At 45.3% G+C, this 18,845-nt stretch overlaps 2 protein-coding genes across 3 annotated transcripts in view; both read right to left on the reverse strand.

Annotated features, from left to right (window-relative positions):
- Window positions 1-18,845, reverse strand: part of LOC119396089 (cathepsin L-like) — a 543,104-nt gene that overhangs the window by 508,199 nt on the left and 16,060 nt on the right. The gene's annotated exons all lie outside the window — the stretch shown is intronic.
- Window positions 1-18,845, reverse strand: part of LOC119396095 (uncharacterized) — a 62,799-nt gene that overhangs the window by 708 nt on the left and 43,246 nt on the right. For both annotated transcript variants that reach the window (XM_049416906.1, XM_037663186.2), the window contains 6 exons: window positions 18,588-18,640; window positions 16,038-16,103; window positions 13,992-14,024; window positions 12,134-12,247; window positions 5,532-5,573; window positions 1,621-1,709 (listed from right to left, as the gene is read on the reverse strand). In XM_049416906.1, coding sequence (XP_049272863.1) covers window positions 1,674-1,709; window positions 5,532-5,573; window positions 12,134-12,247; window positions 13,992-14,024; window positions 16,038-16,103; window positions 18,588-18,640 — 344 coding nt within the window. In that variant the 3' untranslated portion in view covers window positions 1,621-1,673. The remainder of the gene's footprint in view (window positions 1-1,620; window positions 1,710-5,531; window positions 5,574-12,133; window positions 12,248-13,991; window positions 14,025-16,037; window positions 16,104-18,587; window positions 18,641-18,845) is intronic.

Raw genomic sequence — 18,845 nt, forward strand, 5'->3', positions numbered from 1 at the left:
CGCAATGTCGTCTGTAGGTACGCAGCAAGGGGGCGGGCTGAAGTGGTATAGGTGGTTTCTTGATCGCGAGAGCATTATCAATAATGCTATTATTGTAAACGATGAGTAAAGTAAATGGGAAATATATATGTGACACGGCGACAAAAATGTCATGTAAGTATTTCAGCAGCAGTGCTATTTCGGGTTCGATCAGTGATGGTTTTCTTCAGTTTTCGTTGGCTCCTAAGATCACATGCGGCGCGCAACCCAAAGTATACACGTACGCTCTTTCAAACGCTACGCGCCTCAACCGGTCACTTTCGCTGTACAGAGTACGTTAAAAAGTACCACATTTACTCGAATGTAACGCGAGTTTTTTTCCAGATTTTTGCTACCTAAAGTCGACCCCCGCATTACAAACTGTTTTTCTTCCTGGACGCAATGAAAAGTCCCTCCTGGCGTTACAATCGTGGTCACCTTACATTCGAGTAAATACGGTACTCAAATTGCCCCTCCCTTCCTCCCCTTCCCTTCATCCCCTCCCTATTATCCCTAGCCGTTTCACGAGTCTAACAGTTTAGCCTACGATCACTGATTTTGTTTTTCGTAAATCTCATTGCCTAATAGATGTCTTTTTTATTGTGATAGCAATTATATGGACAGTCTCGGCTGGATTTTGCCGTCGCCGTCGCCGCCCTCATGCACCGTATATGTATAAGCATGTATATATATATCAAAGTCCCAAAGAAAAATAATTCAGAAAAATACTTCCGAAGCGCGGAATCGAACCAGCGACCTCTCGTTCCGCAGCGCGTGGCGCTAACTGCTACGCCAGAAAGCGCAGATCCTTCAGGTAGCTAACGGCGAGCGTTATTACACACCCTTTACCGCTGGCAGGACTCTCAGACGGCAGGCGCTTATAAGCGTTTCTTCAGCTAGATGGCGCGAGGAGCGCGACGGGCGCATTTAAAAGTCGTCGGCGAGCTCGCTCGCTTCTTATATTTCCGCAGGGAGAACCTTGCCCTTCCGCTGTCTGCTCGCGCGGTTTTCTCGTGGTGATGTTTCGAGCTTTCACCGTGATAGTCCGCGCTCATGTTACGGAGCGTACGAAAGTCACTCGAGCTCAAGAGACGCCGCTAAACGAACGAACAGAAGATGAGCGCGAACTATCAAGTGTCACAGCTCGACACTTGAAGCACGCTAGTTTCCTTCGCTGCTTCGGCCCCCTTTGCAACAGGAGCGCTGTTCAAACTGAGAATATCCATTGGCGAGCCTCACTTCGTATAGCATTAGTTTCTTGCTATCGCATTCATTGCTTCGCCCTTGCGGCGGAACTGTGACTTTTTTGTACAAGCGTGGCTTGATGTGAAAAAAATGCACCTAGTTATATGTTTCCGTCCACTACAGGGCAGGAAATGCTCGCGGTGGTGAGGCCCTGTGGGAGCATTGAAGAAAATTCTAATAGCACATAACTCTACGGTGTAGGCAGAACCGAGTACCATAAGACATAAGGCGTGCTGTTCCATCTGTCCGAAAGCTGTCTTTACTGATTTTTATTCTCGTGGGGATCAGTGTATTTGTGTCAATGCTTCATCTGCAAAAAAGGGTGAACTAAGTAAAACAGGATAAAGCTGCACTTACAAAAGCTTAGTGAATACCCACTGCTGCTACTGATGGTGTAGCAATACCAGCTTTCACTCCCTGTTAACACCGGCTGGCACAGGGCAGGACTGCGTGAAAAAGCACAAAAACAGAATAAAAATCTAACACACTGCGCTGATCGCATCATGTTCAACAAAGCGGCGAGGTAGATACACTAATGGGAAACCTGTACATTCATTATCGGGAACAAATCCGCACAGGACGCGAGACTCGCAAAATGCTGATTTTTCACTCAGCCTATGAACATAGCCTCTGATTAAAAATACCAGCATGTACTATATATTGCAACCTACAGATTCGTATATTAAATTAGAACTTTCACACATTCACAGAGCAAAAACTTGGCACTGTGCTGTAAACCCTGTGCCCTGGAGACTTTTGTTTCGCGGAGTACAGCGCGGAATCGCAGCAGGGGAACGCTTTGCAGAAGGCGCAGTATGTATACCTTCCTTCCTGCGATGACAGAACTTCTCCAATTGAAGGAAACAGAAATTTTTATAAATTCATATATCCTGCTACACTTTCTTCAGTCCCAGCGTAGATAACACAGGCATGTGAACAATAAGCTGCCTGATTTCAAAAGTTCTCCACCGCAGCATAGAGTACTAGCAGGGCTAGGCCGTATCAAAGTTACATGTATCTTAGATTCAAGGTTACATGTATCTTCTATCTGTATCACGATGCGTTCGGCAAGCAGGTCTATACGTAACTGTATTTTTCATACAGGATAAGAACTATGGTGCATAATAAGACACAAGATATGGAACGTATATACGGAAGTGCAGTTACGGAACAGATATAAATTCGCAGGGGTTAAACTTTTTCATATCCCACCAATTTCGACCAATTTTTCTCGCAACCAAAGAGGGCTGAGGAATAATGATATATGGGGTTTTACGTGCCGAAACCATGATATGATTACGAAGCACGCCGTCGTGGAAGGCTCCGGAAATTTAAACCATCTCGCGTTTTTTAACGAGCACTGATACTGCGTAGTACACGGGCCTCTAGCATTTCACTTCCGTCAAAATGCGACCGCCGCGGTCGGGATCAAACCCGCCACTTCCGGCTCAGCAGTCGAGCACCGCAACCGCCACGGTAGGACCGAGGACGGACAAAGACAGACGACTGAGTAAGGCCGATGCTTAGAGCAATGGTACTTGCAATTATTGTTCATAATTTGGGTTGTTAATGACAGTTTTAAGGGCAATGTTCAAACCAGTGAAAAATAAAGCCGATGACCACTGTAGCAGCTTTCGCTAAAACATTTATGCATAGTACAAGTCTCCTTAAAAATGTTCATTACATATGTGAAAGAAAACGCATTTCGATTTAACAAGTTCACGCAGTGCTAGGGGTGTGCGAATATTCGAAAATTTCGAATAACGAATCGAATAGCGTTCTGTTCGATTCGGTGCTTCAAGCGAATTGTGCATATTCAAAATACGGAATATCTTTCGAATACTTTACGAATAATCGGCACCAACGGGAAGACCCCAAAAGAACAAAACGTTGAAACAGCGAGAGATCATTCTTGTTTTAATTATTCAAATTACTAAGATGCGCGCAACCCAAGCTTTTACGGGACTAAAGAGGCTATACTGTGCACCGTATGAAGGCGTTCTTGCTCAAGTGTCTAACAGCAAGTGTCTAAAAGCAAGTGTCTAACACAGTGTCATCATCATGAGATTCATGATGACGCTGATTCATGAAACACTGTTTCATTATTATGTCTCAGTTTTATTTAAAAGGTATAGTGACGAATTATGACCTTGAATACTGAAGCAACTGCTCTATTTCAACCTACAGTGACAAAATATCTCGAAGGTCGCTGCTGTATTCGAGCTTACCTCAGTTTACATAATTGTGGCAAAACAATCGTAATGTTCGTTTGTTAAGTTAGTGAACATTTGTTTCAAATAAATTCCTCTGGAAATCTAGGGCTGTTCTCGAAATGGTTTACCTATTATTCGAAAACTTTTCGAATGATATTCGATTCTTATTCGATTCGTAGTCATCACTGTTCGATTCGTATTCGATTCGGTTCTGAAATTCACTATTCGCAAACCCCTACGCAGTACGTAATGCCCTGCGCAGAACGCAGCTATCTGGCGCAGCAATACATACCGCTGCAGGCTGAAATGCTTCTATCATAACATGAGTGCACTGTGCGAGCTGTGAAATAACTGCTAAGTCGCAGCGCATTAATATTGGAAGAGTAAAAGCATGCGCAAAAGAAGATAGCCTTGTGTCACCTGATTTGCTCTGTGTGAAGCGGCCACTCAGTCACAGTTGTCTCACATCTCGCCACCAAACCGTTTGCAGTGACGTAATTTTCCAAAAATCACTACTAAGCAGATTATACTATAAAGGCAGCTGCATGAAATTGGGGAGGCAGTTTACCACTACGTAGAACACATCTGAATAACATGAGTCAGAAGAAAATACCTGCCGCTGCAGCGAGCAAGCGTTGCGAGGTGGAAGAGAGAAAAAAAAAAGAAAAGTGCTTTTGTGCAAGTATCAGTGCACTGACTCTGCGACTCAGTTTATTATTTTGCGCCGGCAGGTCTATCAGTTGCCTTTACTGTCGTAAGACCTCAATCAGAGTCTTCCACAAGGTAGCTACGTCATTATCTACATTTGTGTAGATGCTTTGTCATGATAACAAAAGATGGTGAATATTTTCTACGCCATTGCAAAGCGTCGTCCTCAGTAAATGTTCTTGTTTAACACCTCTTACAGATATATGAATAATAATAGATGGGTTCTAGCAGAATTGCCTGGCAGTCTTTACAACCACCAAAGTTCTTCCGATTTTAGCTATTGGTGCTTCCTTTAATTCTATAGCCGGCTTCCAATCGATCGCAGCTGTACCCGCATACTGCTTCTTGATCAATGAATTGTTTTACCATTGACCCCTTTTCCACCACTGGCCCCACCTCTGTAAAAATTGCATTTACTAGTGAGTTCCGTGGCACATTAGCCTACTGCTTCCTCTGCTAAGCAACCTCGTTGACCTGGTTGATTTTCATCAGTTAGGCGTATCAGAAAGTGATGAATGAAAAAAAAAAAACATTTTCTGCAAAAATTTACTGGTCCTCATCACCATACCTATGCGAATAGCACAACGACTCTGACACTCCGCCACCGTTGTGAAATGGCGCTGGCTTGCGCGAAAGAAATTATTGAGAAAGCCAGAAGCATTGTGGAAAACTTGACAGGCTCCCAACAAGCGTGCTCACACAAAGGAGCTAAAGTCACACCGTCAGACCATTTCTAACATTTTTTATGTGTATTTATATTTGTCCGGTGTATACGCACAAAGGTACTACGCTACGATCACTCACGCGCTCACGCGCGTGCGTGAGTGTGATGGTTATTCAAACAAACGTGAATCGCAATGAATTTTAAGAAAATATAAAAGACGAAATAACATATGCGAGGCACTGTTTCACTGTTATGTGTATTTTCCCTGTTTTTTTTTTTTCACTGAAATTTTCACCGTGCTTCGCCTGTCATGTAAAACTAACTAGCCCAAGTTTACCCATTAGTAAATGTTTAACCATTTAATGTTACGCGTAGTTTGAACATTGGCCCCAACCCACTCTGCCACTACCATGGTGATAACGATGATGGTGATATGATAATCCCTTTTTTATAGGCTGTATACAGACATGCCAGCAACATTCTGGCCTTCGGAGAACTTAATACCTGTCTAAAACAGCTTTAAGCGCCCGCAATGTGTTCATCCCGAATAAGGGCTGGCATTTCTTCAGCGTCCGAGTCCTCCAAGGACTCCACGAGTGAACCAGATAGGACAGTATCCTCACAGCTCTGCTGTTTGATATCTTGAAAGAAATGTTTAAACTAACAGTTGAGAAGACACTCACCGTTTCAAGGTGGTCAATGAGGCACTTCACAGCCTTTCCAACCTGTACCAAGAAATAGCGTACCGTCAGAGAAGAAAGCATCGCACATATTTATTAAAAGCGCTTTGAGACTTGTGGTTGACAGACACAATATTCTTAGCAAGCTTACTAAAGTAGTTTTTAGGGGTGTGCGAATATTCGAAAGTTTCAAATATTCCTCGAATATTACATTCGAAATATTCGTATTCGATTCGAAAATCGTGTATTCGAAAAGTTTCGAATATTCGATAACTTCGAATATTAAAAAAAATTCGATTATGCGATTCGATTATCATGCATAAAATAACTCGTCTTCCACATTTCTGCTGCGTTCGTATAGCTAAAAACGTCGCCGAGAGGAGCGATAAACATCGTAAGTACACGGAGGCACGATATCTGCCTGCGACGAGCGCCCCAATACGTATGATTTATTGCTGGTGCACCTCCGACGTGCAGCGCTGTTGGCGATCATGTAACCGTACATTTTCAATATTATGTGGCCGTAACGTGCCGCACTACCACTCGTTCACTATGCGGGACCACTTCTGAAGAAAGACAGTGACCCACGGGACTGGTGGCGGACTGTACGCACCTTCAGATACCCCAGTCTGGCAAAGCTTTGCTCCCTATACCAGCCACTTCTGTTCCAAGCGAGCGTGGCTTTTCAGTGGCAGGGGGGGAGGGGAGGGGGAGTTGTCTCTGTTAGAAGGGAGCGCCTGCTGCCTGATCATGTGGAACAACTCATATTTCTTCATGATAACATCTAGTCATTACCTTCATTGTGCCGTGATATTTGCTTGCGTTGTGATGTGCATTGCGCTAGCCTGGACATTGTGTTCTGGAGATAGCAGTGTATGTTTTGTTGCCAGTCAGGCTGTTAATGTTCTTTTTTTTTTTTCAAATAGTACATGTTAAATAAAATATTGTTACTGTGGAGGCATTTTTCCTTTGATATTCGGTATTCGATTCGATATTTGAAGGTGGATATTCGTATTCGATTCGTATTCGAAATATTTGATATTCGCACAACCCTAGTAGTTTTGCAACAGTGTTGGCCATTCTCGCAATATTAATACTTGATTATTTTAATTCTTATTATGTGAGTGATGAGGATTTTTAGTGGCCTCCGTTTTAAGCAATGGTATACATCACAGTGCTACCCGCTTGATGTAATTACGTTTTGCCACATAACTCACAGTCGATGATCACCAATAAAGACTGCGCATACCTTAAAAGAAATCTGCGCGTGGAACTGTATGGTTAGATGCGGCATGAGTAGGTTGTGTCGGCATGCGAAGATTCGAAAAGATTAGTGGTGATTATGGAGGGCGTTTTTAGAGTGATTTTTTTAGATGCGAAGTATCTCTTGCTCGGGGGTATGCCACGCGGCGTGGTAATCCGCAGGCGGCGTAGTAGTCGGCACTCACACTACGCATGCGAAACTGTCCTCCTTCCCTCTTTCCAACAGCTGCGCGTTACTCTTTCCACCTCTCTACCAGCACCTGCTTGCGCTTCTCCTGCGTTCTCGCTTTTGCTCTCACGGCGCATACGCTACTCTCTTCCTCTAGTCTCCTCTCCTTCAAGTGGTAGAGCGCTGCGCGCGTTCAGTCCAGCGCTTGCCTCGGTTGGCTCCTCTGAAATGCGGGCTCGACATGCCGAAATTCTCTCCTGCGCAGCGCCGCAATGAGGGCCAGCGCGTGCGCGTCCCCTCACCCTCTCTCTCCTCTCCTACGCGGCCTCTCTCTCGCGCGCCGACCACGTTCCCCGCACGCCCTGTGAGAATTAACGGCCAGGCTAGAGGGAAGACACGACGCGCGTAGTGTTCCTCTTCGCGTTCCACGACGCGAGGTCGGTAGCATGCCCAGCGAACGCCAACGGAACGCGATCGTGCAAGTGCTCCGGCTTCGCATCGCCTCATGGTCCCCTTTAGCGGGAGATGGTGTAATTTTTTTTCACATTGCGCAGCTTCCTGTGTATCTTGCGAATTAGTCTGTTTTATTGCGATAGCAATTATATGGACAGTCTCGACTGGAAAATGTCCGTCCCCGTCGCCGTCATTCACCGTATATGTATAAGTATGTATATATATAGAAAAGCCACAAAGAAGAATATTTCAGAAATTCTTTCTGACGCGCGGAATCGAACGGACGACCTCTCGCGTTGCAGCCCGCCGCGTTAAACGTTAGGCCATGACAGTACCGTCTTTCAGCCTGCTAACGGCGAGCTATTTTTATATACACCATGTAATTCAGCATGCTTTCTTAGTGGCCACATAGATGGCGCGACGTGCGCGCGTGTGCCCCGCTCCAGCGAACGCCGTTGCTCTTCGCTCTACAGGGCGTGGTCGCTTTCGTGCGCTTATCTCGAGGAAAGAAGGGGCGGCAGGTGGGGTGCTTCGCTTCGCTCGCTGCAGCGGCCGCGTTTGCGAAAGGAGCGCGCTGTTCAAACAGAAATAAGTAACAACTGTGACAATTAGTTCGCGCTCGTCTTGTGTGTACCTGTTCGTTCGTTTCGTGCGTCCTGCTTTATGTTTGAGCAGTGCACTTCAATTGTCGAGCTGTGACGCATTAGTTCGCGCTCGTGCTGTGTGCGTTCTTTTCGTGCGTTCTTTGGGCTCGAGCGACGCGCTGGCAAGTTCGAGCTGCTTTCCGTTCTTCGTGTTACATTACAATTTATTGCTATCGCATTCATTGCTTCGCCGTTGCGGCGAAACTATGACTTTTTTTTTTTCTGCGAGTAAATCCTCAGCTGAAGTTGAGCACCGCGTCCTATCTGTTTTCTTCACCTTATCCGCTGTCCTTTTGCGCACTAAATTATGTCTGAAGCCTATGATTACGCTTGTCTCTCTTTGTTCTTTTCAACAATTTCTTCATTTCAACCTCTATCTCCGTATTATACAGTTAGCTACTTGTAACGACTCCCATAAAGTACTTCCCAGTTTTTATTTGTATTTTTTTGAGGTGGGGAGGAGGTGGGGTAGGGGAGGAGGGAGTCAACCTATTTTGCTTGCTTCAGCTCTGCTGACCCGTAAATACTCCCATCCGCTTTAAAAACAGGTGCTTCCCGTTGCTTCTAAATATTGGCGCTTCTAGCCTATTAAATTCTACAACTGAGCCGTTGTAGAATGGAGTATAAGCTGTAGTATTGTTGGTCTAATCATAACTGATAGGTTCGTGACGTACATTCTGCCATCGTTCATTCTTACTCTGCCATCGCTGACAGACATTGTCTGATGCCGCTAGGTTCTTTCCGTGAAATATTGTGGATTGCAGAAGATTCCATAAAGACTGTCCATGGAGGTAGCATGCTCCAGTAAGTCTGACCATCGCTCACATGTTTAGGCGCCTTCACAAGCCTTTTGACGATGTTCGTTCGGTTCCAGAGGCTGTTCGTTGCCTATTGCGGACCGAAGTTTACTTTGGTTCTTGAATTTTGCCATTTTGGTTCGAAAGATTTCTTTGACAGCAGTGAGAACCCGGGTGCTTGCATCTGGTCCACTGGTAGTATTTTGTATCTTCGTTAGATACATTTATGTACTGAGCTCATAGCCATGCGTTGCCCTCAATGCATTCGTCTTTCCCGCCTGTGCAACAATGACCGAGTTCATCGGCACGTTCTTTCTCCTTCAATTTATAAATGGCACTTGTGTCTTCGGAGAACAGCAGATTACAAGTAGTGGTCACTGAGCGAGCTTGGACCGGATTTTTCCTGGTTTTGTTCACCCTAATGTTTGCATATTTTTTTATTGTAATGTTCCCCACCTGCCTGGTCTTCAGTGACCGCAGTATTTTCTAAATAAAAAAATAAAAAAATAACAGCAGTAGCTGGAGATGTGGGTGAAAAAGCTTAGTTACTGGGATCATTTATTTTAAAATGTCATAGCAAAGAAATCAAAAAGCGGTTCGATAAGGAAGGTAACATCACTGTATTGCTACACTTGATTATAATTTGGGATACACTTATGGTTCGTTCTTCGGTCTGCTCGCTTGAACACGGCTCATGCTGTTCGTGCCTCCGAGCTAACAGGCTGCGCCTTCAAGGTGCTCCTACTCAGCTTTTCGGTATAGCTGAAGATTCCTCGCGGGATCCCGTAGCCGGATGAGCGCGCGGAATGGGCTGGTTGTCTTTCGGCGGTGTCGCCTGGCGGCAACACAGTTACATAGCTAGAGGTGTGGCCATGAAGCTATCGGATTAAATTTTGCGCTTATTATCTGTGCGCTGATACTAAACCACATGCGCGTTGACAAATATATTTTGAAAATCTTGGTAATATTTTCTAGACGTTTATGAGCGTGTTCCGGTTATGAGCGTGCCGCTTTCATATCAGCTAAGAGGGCTATCCATGTTCAGCAGCGTGAAGAAATTCCTGCTGCGACGACTACGCTTGTTAAACTAACTCATTCCCGCGCTAACTCTCGGACAATATATTTCCACGTAGATCAAGAATAACCAAGATGGCGACTGTCCAGCATTCGGAACCTCGTGGTATTCGTCCTCAACTTCAGTGCGCCGGCACTGCGGCGGCTGTTCCGTATGAATACATGTCAGCTAATCGTGATGGCCGACATATCAGTAGTGAAGCTGGTCGGCCAGTGGCATGAAAGACTTAAGAAAATGAAGTTTGTGCATCGGGCCACTGCTGCTTTGATGAGCGAAGATGGCCTTCCGTTGCTTAACACAACGCTACGGGTTTGAGTCCTGAATGCGGCTTGATATTCATGGTGCCACAATGGATAAACGTCCGCGTAGAGGGCCATCTACGTTTAGAGGAAATTCCTCATTTAAGCCCGGAGAATATTAGAATTTATTTTACTTGACTAAGGCAATATACCTTATATGCCTCCCAGTCATGATGCAGTAAGTGCAATAGTAGTTTTACGAATGCATTACTATTGGCGCTATGAGTTCTTTAATACTCATGAGGGGCTTTCCTTACAGGCATAGGTCGGCAAAAAAGTGCGGAGCTAACTCAGACTCACTCAAGAAATATATTTTGCGCTTAGGACTCACTCGGGCTCAGACTCACCGGAATTTTCCCCTACCGGACCCACTCGGACTCACATTCACTGAAACTTTTCACAAGCGGACTCACTCGGACTCAAACTCACCACAATATCACTCGCCCGGACTCACTCAGACTCAGACTCACGGTTCGATCTGAATCTGAGTGAGTCTGAGTGAGTTTGCCGACCTATGCTTACAGGTGCCAGAACCTGTACATGTTCCCCGCAGAATTCGCCGTGCTGCGCGTAGCTTTGTTGAGCTGCAAATGAAACAAATAAATAACTGGGGCCAACGCCATTCTAAAATGAGAGCGCCTCCCACAATGAGCAAGGACGTCGACCGTTGCTTAGATCAATAAAGCCTATTCTATTCATTGAACTGTTGAACAACTTTCCGCCATCATATTTATTATCAATGGAAAGGTGGAGGCTGCTCTCTAACCTCCAAATAAACTAGTTTTGTCTCAGTAGGCTTTACTCGACACCGGAAAGTTTTTGAATCTATTGGCATCACCCGATGCTCTGTCGTTCTCCCCTTCATTGGAGGCCACTCTATTGCTTTAGGGTTCCTTTAAAGAATGCAGTACCAACCAGCCCAAGCAGCTACCCTGTCACTCTATTGCATTACCAGACGTATGTATGATCTGTTCGGCCATCTGCTCTATAAGCATTACATAGTTTGCTGACACCCTTACCACTATCCTCCTGTTCTCCTAATAAGAAAACAACGGTCCGTAGAGAAGGTCAATTGTGTCAAAATGGGCATGAGCACTAGTTTCGTACATATAATTTGCCATGAAACTGAAATGCTGGTTGGTTTCGTAGTTTTTGACGTGCCAAAGCGACTCAGGTTATGACAGACGCCGTGATGGAATGCTCCTGGTAATTTAGACCACCCAGGGTTCTTCAACGTGCACCGACATCGCAGAGTACACGGGCCTCTAGTATTTTCACCTCCAATGCCACCGCCGCGGCCGCGATCCAACCCGCGACTTTCGGGTCAGCAGCCGAGCACCTTGCCCATGGGCCGCCGCGGCGGCATGAAATTGAATAGCGCGAAATGATAACAAGTAATAAAGAGATGAATCGGGCTGGTTGGTAGTCATTTATGATTTCTTCTTGCGCTTCGTATACTACGAGACCAAGGATGTGAAAGGGGCAACAACACAGGTGTTTGCGCACCACCTGTATTGTTGTGCCTGTATCGTCCCCGTCTCATAGTACAAACTGCAAGAACAAATCATGAATAACAAGTAATAGGCAGAAGCCACGCAATCTACACATCTGAATGTGAGTCAAATTACGTGTATGATATGTATGTGTGAATGGACAGATTTAGTTGAGCGTCCGCAACAACGTACGGACGCAGCCTGCCATAGCAAATGGCTGGCAGGCTGCGTCCGTACGTTGCTGCGGACGCCCAACTAAATCTGTCTAATATTAAGTTGTAGCTTTTCGTTTGTTTTCCGCGCTATCTTTAAGATCCCATGACGTAAGATGGCGAAGCACCAGTTCTTGCCGGAAATACTCTCGATTGATAAAACCCCTTATAAAAATGTGACGAATGTTCTTGCGACTCACTTTCTTGTTGTTCTCGTCCTGGGGACACTCTTGGAATGCTGCCCTCAATTCCTGCTGCGTGACATTTTGAGCCGCCTGTTGCATACGGCTCAAGTCGACGTCAGTCCTATTCACCTGCAAGCAAGCAGTACTCCTACACTACACGAAAACCGGCCTACTATACGTATGACGGCGGTCGCAATGACACACAAGGTCAGGAGGTTGAGATTATTTTATCCTAACCGCGTGAACCCCGGCTCAAGCGTCTGTGACATTATATTGTCATGTGGTTGTGACGATGAAGTACGCAGAATACTAAGCTGGTACAGTGTAAAACTTTTATTGGGCTAACTTGTGCACAATAAAACAAATTAAAGGTACAAGCAGTATTCGCTGTACAGCGATAGCGGCTAGCACGGACGTCAGGGTTCGACTGATCTGATCGTTCGTGAAACTCGTAGGTTTTTATATACGTAGGTTCGGAGATTGTAGCCCTATTGTTGGCGACTGCGTTAGTTCCAGAATAAACTTGAGCCGGGAGCGCAATCTTAGAAAACTCCCAATCAATGGAGAAGGTTCTGGCGCGGCTTGTGCCGATCGGTGGTTGCAATATGTAGGGCCTCACCAGGTGGCAACAGATAACTGGGTGACAATGGGGAACAGGTATGAATAGTGCGTGTCACACGGAAAACCTTTGACACGAGTCGACAATTTTTGTGAGGTTGCTTTTGGCATTCTCGGTGCATTTTTTACTCCCCCAATAAGGTTTAATATATCTGTAATTAAGCTTTCCGCCTGTGCATTGCAGCCAGTGAATCGTTATCTGGTAGTCCTACCGCACGAGATAGCCCAGGGGTGCCTCTGTATAGGAAGGTGTTTTAGTATCGTGCCGCATCGCGACACTTGCGATTTGAAAGCATGGTCAACATGCAATGTAATTAGATGCAGGCTATATCGTGGAGCACCGTAATCGACATCTGGATACTGCAAGCGTTGTGAAGAGATGCGCGCCGCGATTACGCAAGCGTCGCACTGTGTTCTTTGAAACGTCAGGTTTTCTTCATTTTTATAAAAAAATACAAAAAATATCACATAAATTGACATAAATGTCCTGTTTATTAGGAACCCCAGATTTTTTCCTCTTGTTAGCTACCGAGTTTTGTTTTGTTTACTTCTAACGTCGCCTAATGAAGAATCTCGGTTTGTCTAAATAACCTCGAAGTGTTGTCAGAAACATATGATCAGAAGAGGAAGCTTCGGAATTCACTGAAGTTACCTTTGAAACCCTCTCGCTGAGGCCGCTACGAGTAGCAACGCGTAGGGTTCCTTTCAGTTCTTCGTGTTAAATAAATGTGCTATCAGCGTGATCAAAGAGCTGTACATGGAAGGTGTTTGTCGCGTACAAGGGCACTGTCGTGCACAGCTCGTATTGTATTACTGAAGTAACACAGGAGCCGATAACAATATAGCATTGCTTGTGTGCGTTTGATTTTTGTAAGTGTTGTACATGCCTAAAACCGGCATACGTTCATGTACACTGCATGGCTAAGCTGTGGAGAACAGCCGACATTACCTGTTAGTGTAGCTCGACTAGGCGCATGTTTAGTAAGCAAGAAAGTGTGAACAGCCGTGCAATAAGGATATGAAAACTTGTCGGCATAGTTTCCTGCTCCGCAGAGGTATGCCTTTCTGCATCAACCTTACGAATGATAGGGCGTACGGTCTCGTATCTGTTGGTGCCCCATGTGCGCAAAAAGTGTGCGGCATCTTTAATTAACGAGAATTGTTTGGTGGCCTGATATCTTTTTAATGTTTATTATTATTTTATTATTAGCGAAAATTACGGGTAGCTTAAATACTTCGCCAGCAGTGAACTTACGAGGTTGTAGCTTGAGAGAACGCATTCCAGACCCTGGAAAAAGCAATAAACATTAAGATATTATTTCAATGAATCACCCTGAAATGATAAAATGTCACTACAAATGAAAAGACAAAAATCACTGATGTGACACACGACCACATGCACAATATGCGCGAAAAGTCAAGAATATTTGCTATTATGAGGAACCACGATAATTGAACGCCACTTTTAACTCGGAGTACAACCAAGAAATACGGAACAAGATAGGATTAAAGTCATACAAGGTAACCCCCAGATCAAGCTAAATCTCAGCCCATATATGCTAATACGACCATCATGCAATTCCATAGTTTTCCTCGTTTAATCCTTGCCTGGTTTCCTTATCTCGAGTGGTGTCTTATTACTGAAAAAAAAAAAAGAGCCTGCGTGCTACTTTCAGGAACATACAGTTAAAAAAAAAAAAAAAAAAAACGTCACGCTATGCCTGACTGCGACAAGCTGACGAAATAAGCCAGACGCGGTGTCCACAGACACTCGGTTTAAGAGACGTCAAGCACATCCCAAATAATCGCCCCTAAAACACAATTTCTTGAGTTTTACCGCTTCTATAAATCTGCTGATTAGAAGCAAGATTTCCTTTTGTGAAGCTATTATGTCATGATGAAAATGTTCACGAGGTGTAACACAACGCATTCAGTTCTATTTTTGCATTTCTGGGTGTAGGCCGTTAAGGCAACTTTCATAAGCTGGAAGGTTATAAGCTGAAAGCTGAAAGGCATTTTTTTTAACATGCCGCCGGCTCAAAGGGCCCTTGAAGGAGTGGTTACAGAGATAAAAAAAAACGCAATCAGGAGCAAAAAAGGAATGGTTTGCACTTTAGCAACAAAGGATTCTACAGTATTACAATTCACAACACTATTAGGTAAGTCGTTCCAGTGAAAGATATGTGAAGGAAAGCGTGAATATTCGTGTGCGTTGACGAGGCTTGAAGGTTACCTATAATTGTTTTACTGTGGTTAGTTATTGATGAGTGTAGGAAAGGAGTAAAGAACGTTACTGTAATTTTGAATTCACCATGGTACATGAGATAGAAGAATTTAAGCTTTCAAACTATTATTCGCCGTGAAAGTAGTTCTAGGTTTGCTTCCGCTTATAGTTCAGAGACACTGGATTGTCTAGAATAAACAGAGTATATGAATCTAGCCGCTAGTTTTTGCATGTGCTCAATTTTATCAGTTAGGTGCTTTTGGTAGGGGCTCCAGATTAAAACAGCATATTCTAATGGTTGTCTAATAAGTGTTTTATAGGCATTTAATTTCACATGTCGCGGAGTGTTGCGTAACCTCCTTCGTAAGAAAGATAGTTCGCGTTCGGCGGTCTGAAAGATGGAGGAGATGTGAGGTTCGCAGTTAAGATTCGACGTGAGGATAAGGCCCAAGTATTTTACCTGATAGCTCCGATTCTCGAGTTCAATTTGCGTTAGAACGACAGAAAGTTGAGATAGTTAGTAAGTATTCATCACAAAATAACGTGGGCGTTCAAACGTGGACACAGTAAACGATAACCATAGAACACAAACACCGGCTATCAATTTAAAGGGCACACAGTGAAGGAAAAGAATGTAGACATAAAACTCATCTACGTATGCTCAGGTATGGAGCGCCACCTGTCAATTGGACACAGGTGTGGTATTACGTGAGGGATAAAAGCTTAGACATTTCATCTCTTTTCCATGCAAGCTAACCCCCGACTGGCTCACGCATGCGTTTACACTGCTAATGATATGCGAGCCTCGACCATTAGACGCGTTTCTTCGATATTGTGTCTGTATCAAACGCCGAATTCATCGAAATTGGATATGCATTTACATTCGCGACAGTGCATTAGAAGATAATAGCCCGGTTAATAGTAGTGGAAGCGCAACCGTGAGCTTGCCGCCGGTTAGCTTGCATATAAAAGAAATTAAACGGCTCTCGATAAGCGAAGGTGGACTTTACCGAACGCTGGAGGGGGGCGGTGACATTCCTTTGTTTGGGACGCAGGCAGGAAACCGGGAATTCTTACCTGTCGGAACCTGCGCATTTCAGTGCCACGAGACTGGTTGCGGCAGGTTTCGTACGTCTGTATTCTCTGGGAAATAAGAAAAAGCGAAAGAAGGGAGGATAAGTAAGCTGGCTCCGTACACCTTGACGAAGATTCCACTGCTCGCCATTACCGATTGCAGTTAATTGGCAATACCACCCAGTCATGCGGTCAGGGCGAGTTTGTATACGTTTAGGGCTCCAACAAATAGCAGTCCATCGTCATATAAGAATGCCACGAAACACAGTGTGATACGATGATGCACATACGAAGAGACACATCGTGACTAACATTCCATCAGAAGAAGGGCGAACATTTGCGCAATGAGGCTACAGAGCTCCAACGAATAATATTCTAGACAATGACATGGCAGGTATCGCCTCGCGTGATCTCCATAAACACTGTTCAGTGTCCCTTCTGCTGCGGGAAGTCTGCAAGGACACGCGCTGTACATCCCCTCCCCTCCACCGAGTCGACCCGTCACAGCCAAAATTGATATGAAAAGGGCAAAGGTACTTCTTGAGCGCGTGTTGACATTGACGCCGCTCACGCTTTTAGCATCGAAGCACATGTTGGCTCGCAACCGCTGATAGCTGTCTTAGATCTCTGTAGAACTTTAACAGCGGAGATGTTTAAGCCGCTGTTCCCATGCAAATCGTGCGCAGAAACTCGAGCGGGTATGTGCCACAGGAGTTGGGCAAGCCCTGCTGCAGAGTACAGCAGCTGCTGAGGCAAGGAGCAAGGAAGGAGCAGGGAAGCTAGCGTTAAGCGAAAACACTGCTCGGCGAAGGGGAGAGAGGGAAGAAAAGAAGTAGGAGAGGAGATGAGAAGTGGAAAGGAGGAGAAAAATAAATAAATAAAACGAAAGAAAATTTATTGCGGTATTCGAACCCGGGTACTCACGGTCCGAAGGCGAGCATCGTAATCACTCGGCTATCCACGCATTGTAGCAGGACAAGCATTTAGGGGAACCATTGATTGCATTGTTATGGGCGAGAGAACAAGAAGAGGATAGAGAGAAAGAAAGAATGAAAGACAGAATGAGAGAGAGAGACAGAGCATATCACAGCCGTGTACAGTGTAGTGTAGTATAGTATAGTATAGTATAGTATAGTATAGTATAGTATAGTATAGTATAGTATAGCAGAGGGGTGGGAAAGGGAAGTGAAGGTGAGAATTCGGTATAGGAGGAGGGCGAGGGCACCAGCTCCGTGCCACAGTCTTCGCCCCCCTAGTGCGTAGCTGCCCCCAATTTTTTTTTCTTACATTGGCTGATTTTGCTGGCAAGAAGCCATGCTATTGTAAACAACATATTTTGTTTTTCTGTGCTTCTCCGGCTAGATATATTTCGCATTCGCGCAATAAGTCTTTCGTGAAATCCGATGCCAGTGTAGTGCATGCCCTTAATATCATTTTATTGCGATAGCAATTATATGGACAGTCTCGGCTGATTTTTGCCGTCGCCGTCGCCGCCGTCATGCTGCGTATATGCATAAGTATGTATATATACATCAATATCCCAAAGAAAAATAAATCAGAAAAATGCTTCCGCAGCGCGGAATCGAACCACCGACCTCTGAATTTGCAGCGCGGTGCGCTAAGCACTACACCACAAAGCGTACTGTCGGCCGCAAAAGTTTGCGGGATGTGCAGCGCGTGGCGGAGCGACGGAAAACTGCATTGCTGCGTCACCTACCGTGATGCGGCGGGTGTTGAGGCTATCGGCCTCGGTGATTAACGAAGGCGCGTTTAGACAACGTGCCTTTACCGGATCTAATCGCGGAGGCTGCGGCCGATAGCCTCAACACCCGCCGCATCACGGTAGGTGACGCAGCAATGCAGTTTTACGTCGCTCCGCCACGCGCTGCACATCCCGCAAACTTTTGCGGCCGACAGTACATCCCTTTGGCAGCTAACGGCGAGCGTTATATACACACCCTTGACCGTTTGCAGTCCTCCGAGACTGAGACGCTTATAAGCGTTTCTTCATTACCAGCGAGATGGCGCTAGGAGCGCGCGGGCGCGTCGGCCAGCTCTCTCGCTTCTTATATTTGCGCAGCGAGAACCTTGCCCTTCCGCTGTCTGCTCGCGCGGGCGCTCGAACAAACTACCGCAGTGTTCATGATCCTCAGCAGATCGAGCTACGTGGTAGCTCTCACCGCGCGTCGCGCTGCGTGTAGCTAAAAGCGTTTCAGATGTCGTGCACGTAACGTACGTGTACTTTTCACGTTTGCGTATGAGAAGTCCCTACGTACGTGAAATTAAAACTGTCTAGTAGCTGCCGGGTAGTGATGGACGCACGGTAATCGCAGCGCGTCCATCACGGGCCGCTTTTCTTGCTATCGCATTCATTGCTTCGCCCTTGCGGCGAAACTGTGACTTTTTTTCAGGCTGCTTACTGCAGCACAGCTTCTCGGTCGACACTGAACTTTTAGAAAACAAAGGCTATTACGTCATCACAGCCTTATTATTTCTCAGTATCATGCACGTAAGAGGGGTACGTTGAGAAAGCGCGTTATTTTCGGTACTTACGTCTTGCGGCAGTTTTGTAATCATGCATTCTCTCCATCTGGAGAAATCCTCACCTGCGGAAAAAGTACAGCGGAACGTTAATGCATGATGACTTGTTGGGCGAAAATCAACAATGACGTGACTCTCTAGATCAATAAGAAAGCCTTAACAGCGTATCTCTTCTTGCTCGAGCCTTTCATGCCCGGTATCCGCGGTAACGCTTGTTAGCATCATAAACGGGTATGCGCCACATACATTGGGTAAATCCCACTACTTCCC

The sequence above is a fragment of the Rhipicephalus sanguineus genome, chromosome 6, assembly GCF_013339695.2.
Source record: "Rhipicephalus sanguineus isolate Rsan-2018 chromosome 6, BIME_Rsan_1.4, whole genome shotgun sequence".
In the NCBI taxonomy this organism is placed as follows: Eukaryota; Metazoa; Arthropoda; class Arachnida; order Ixodida; family Ixodidae; genus Rhipicephalus; species Rhipicephalus sanguineus.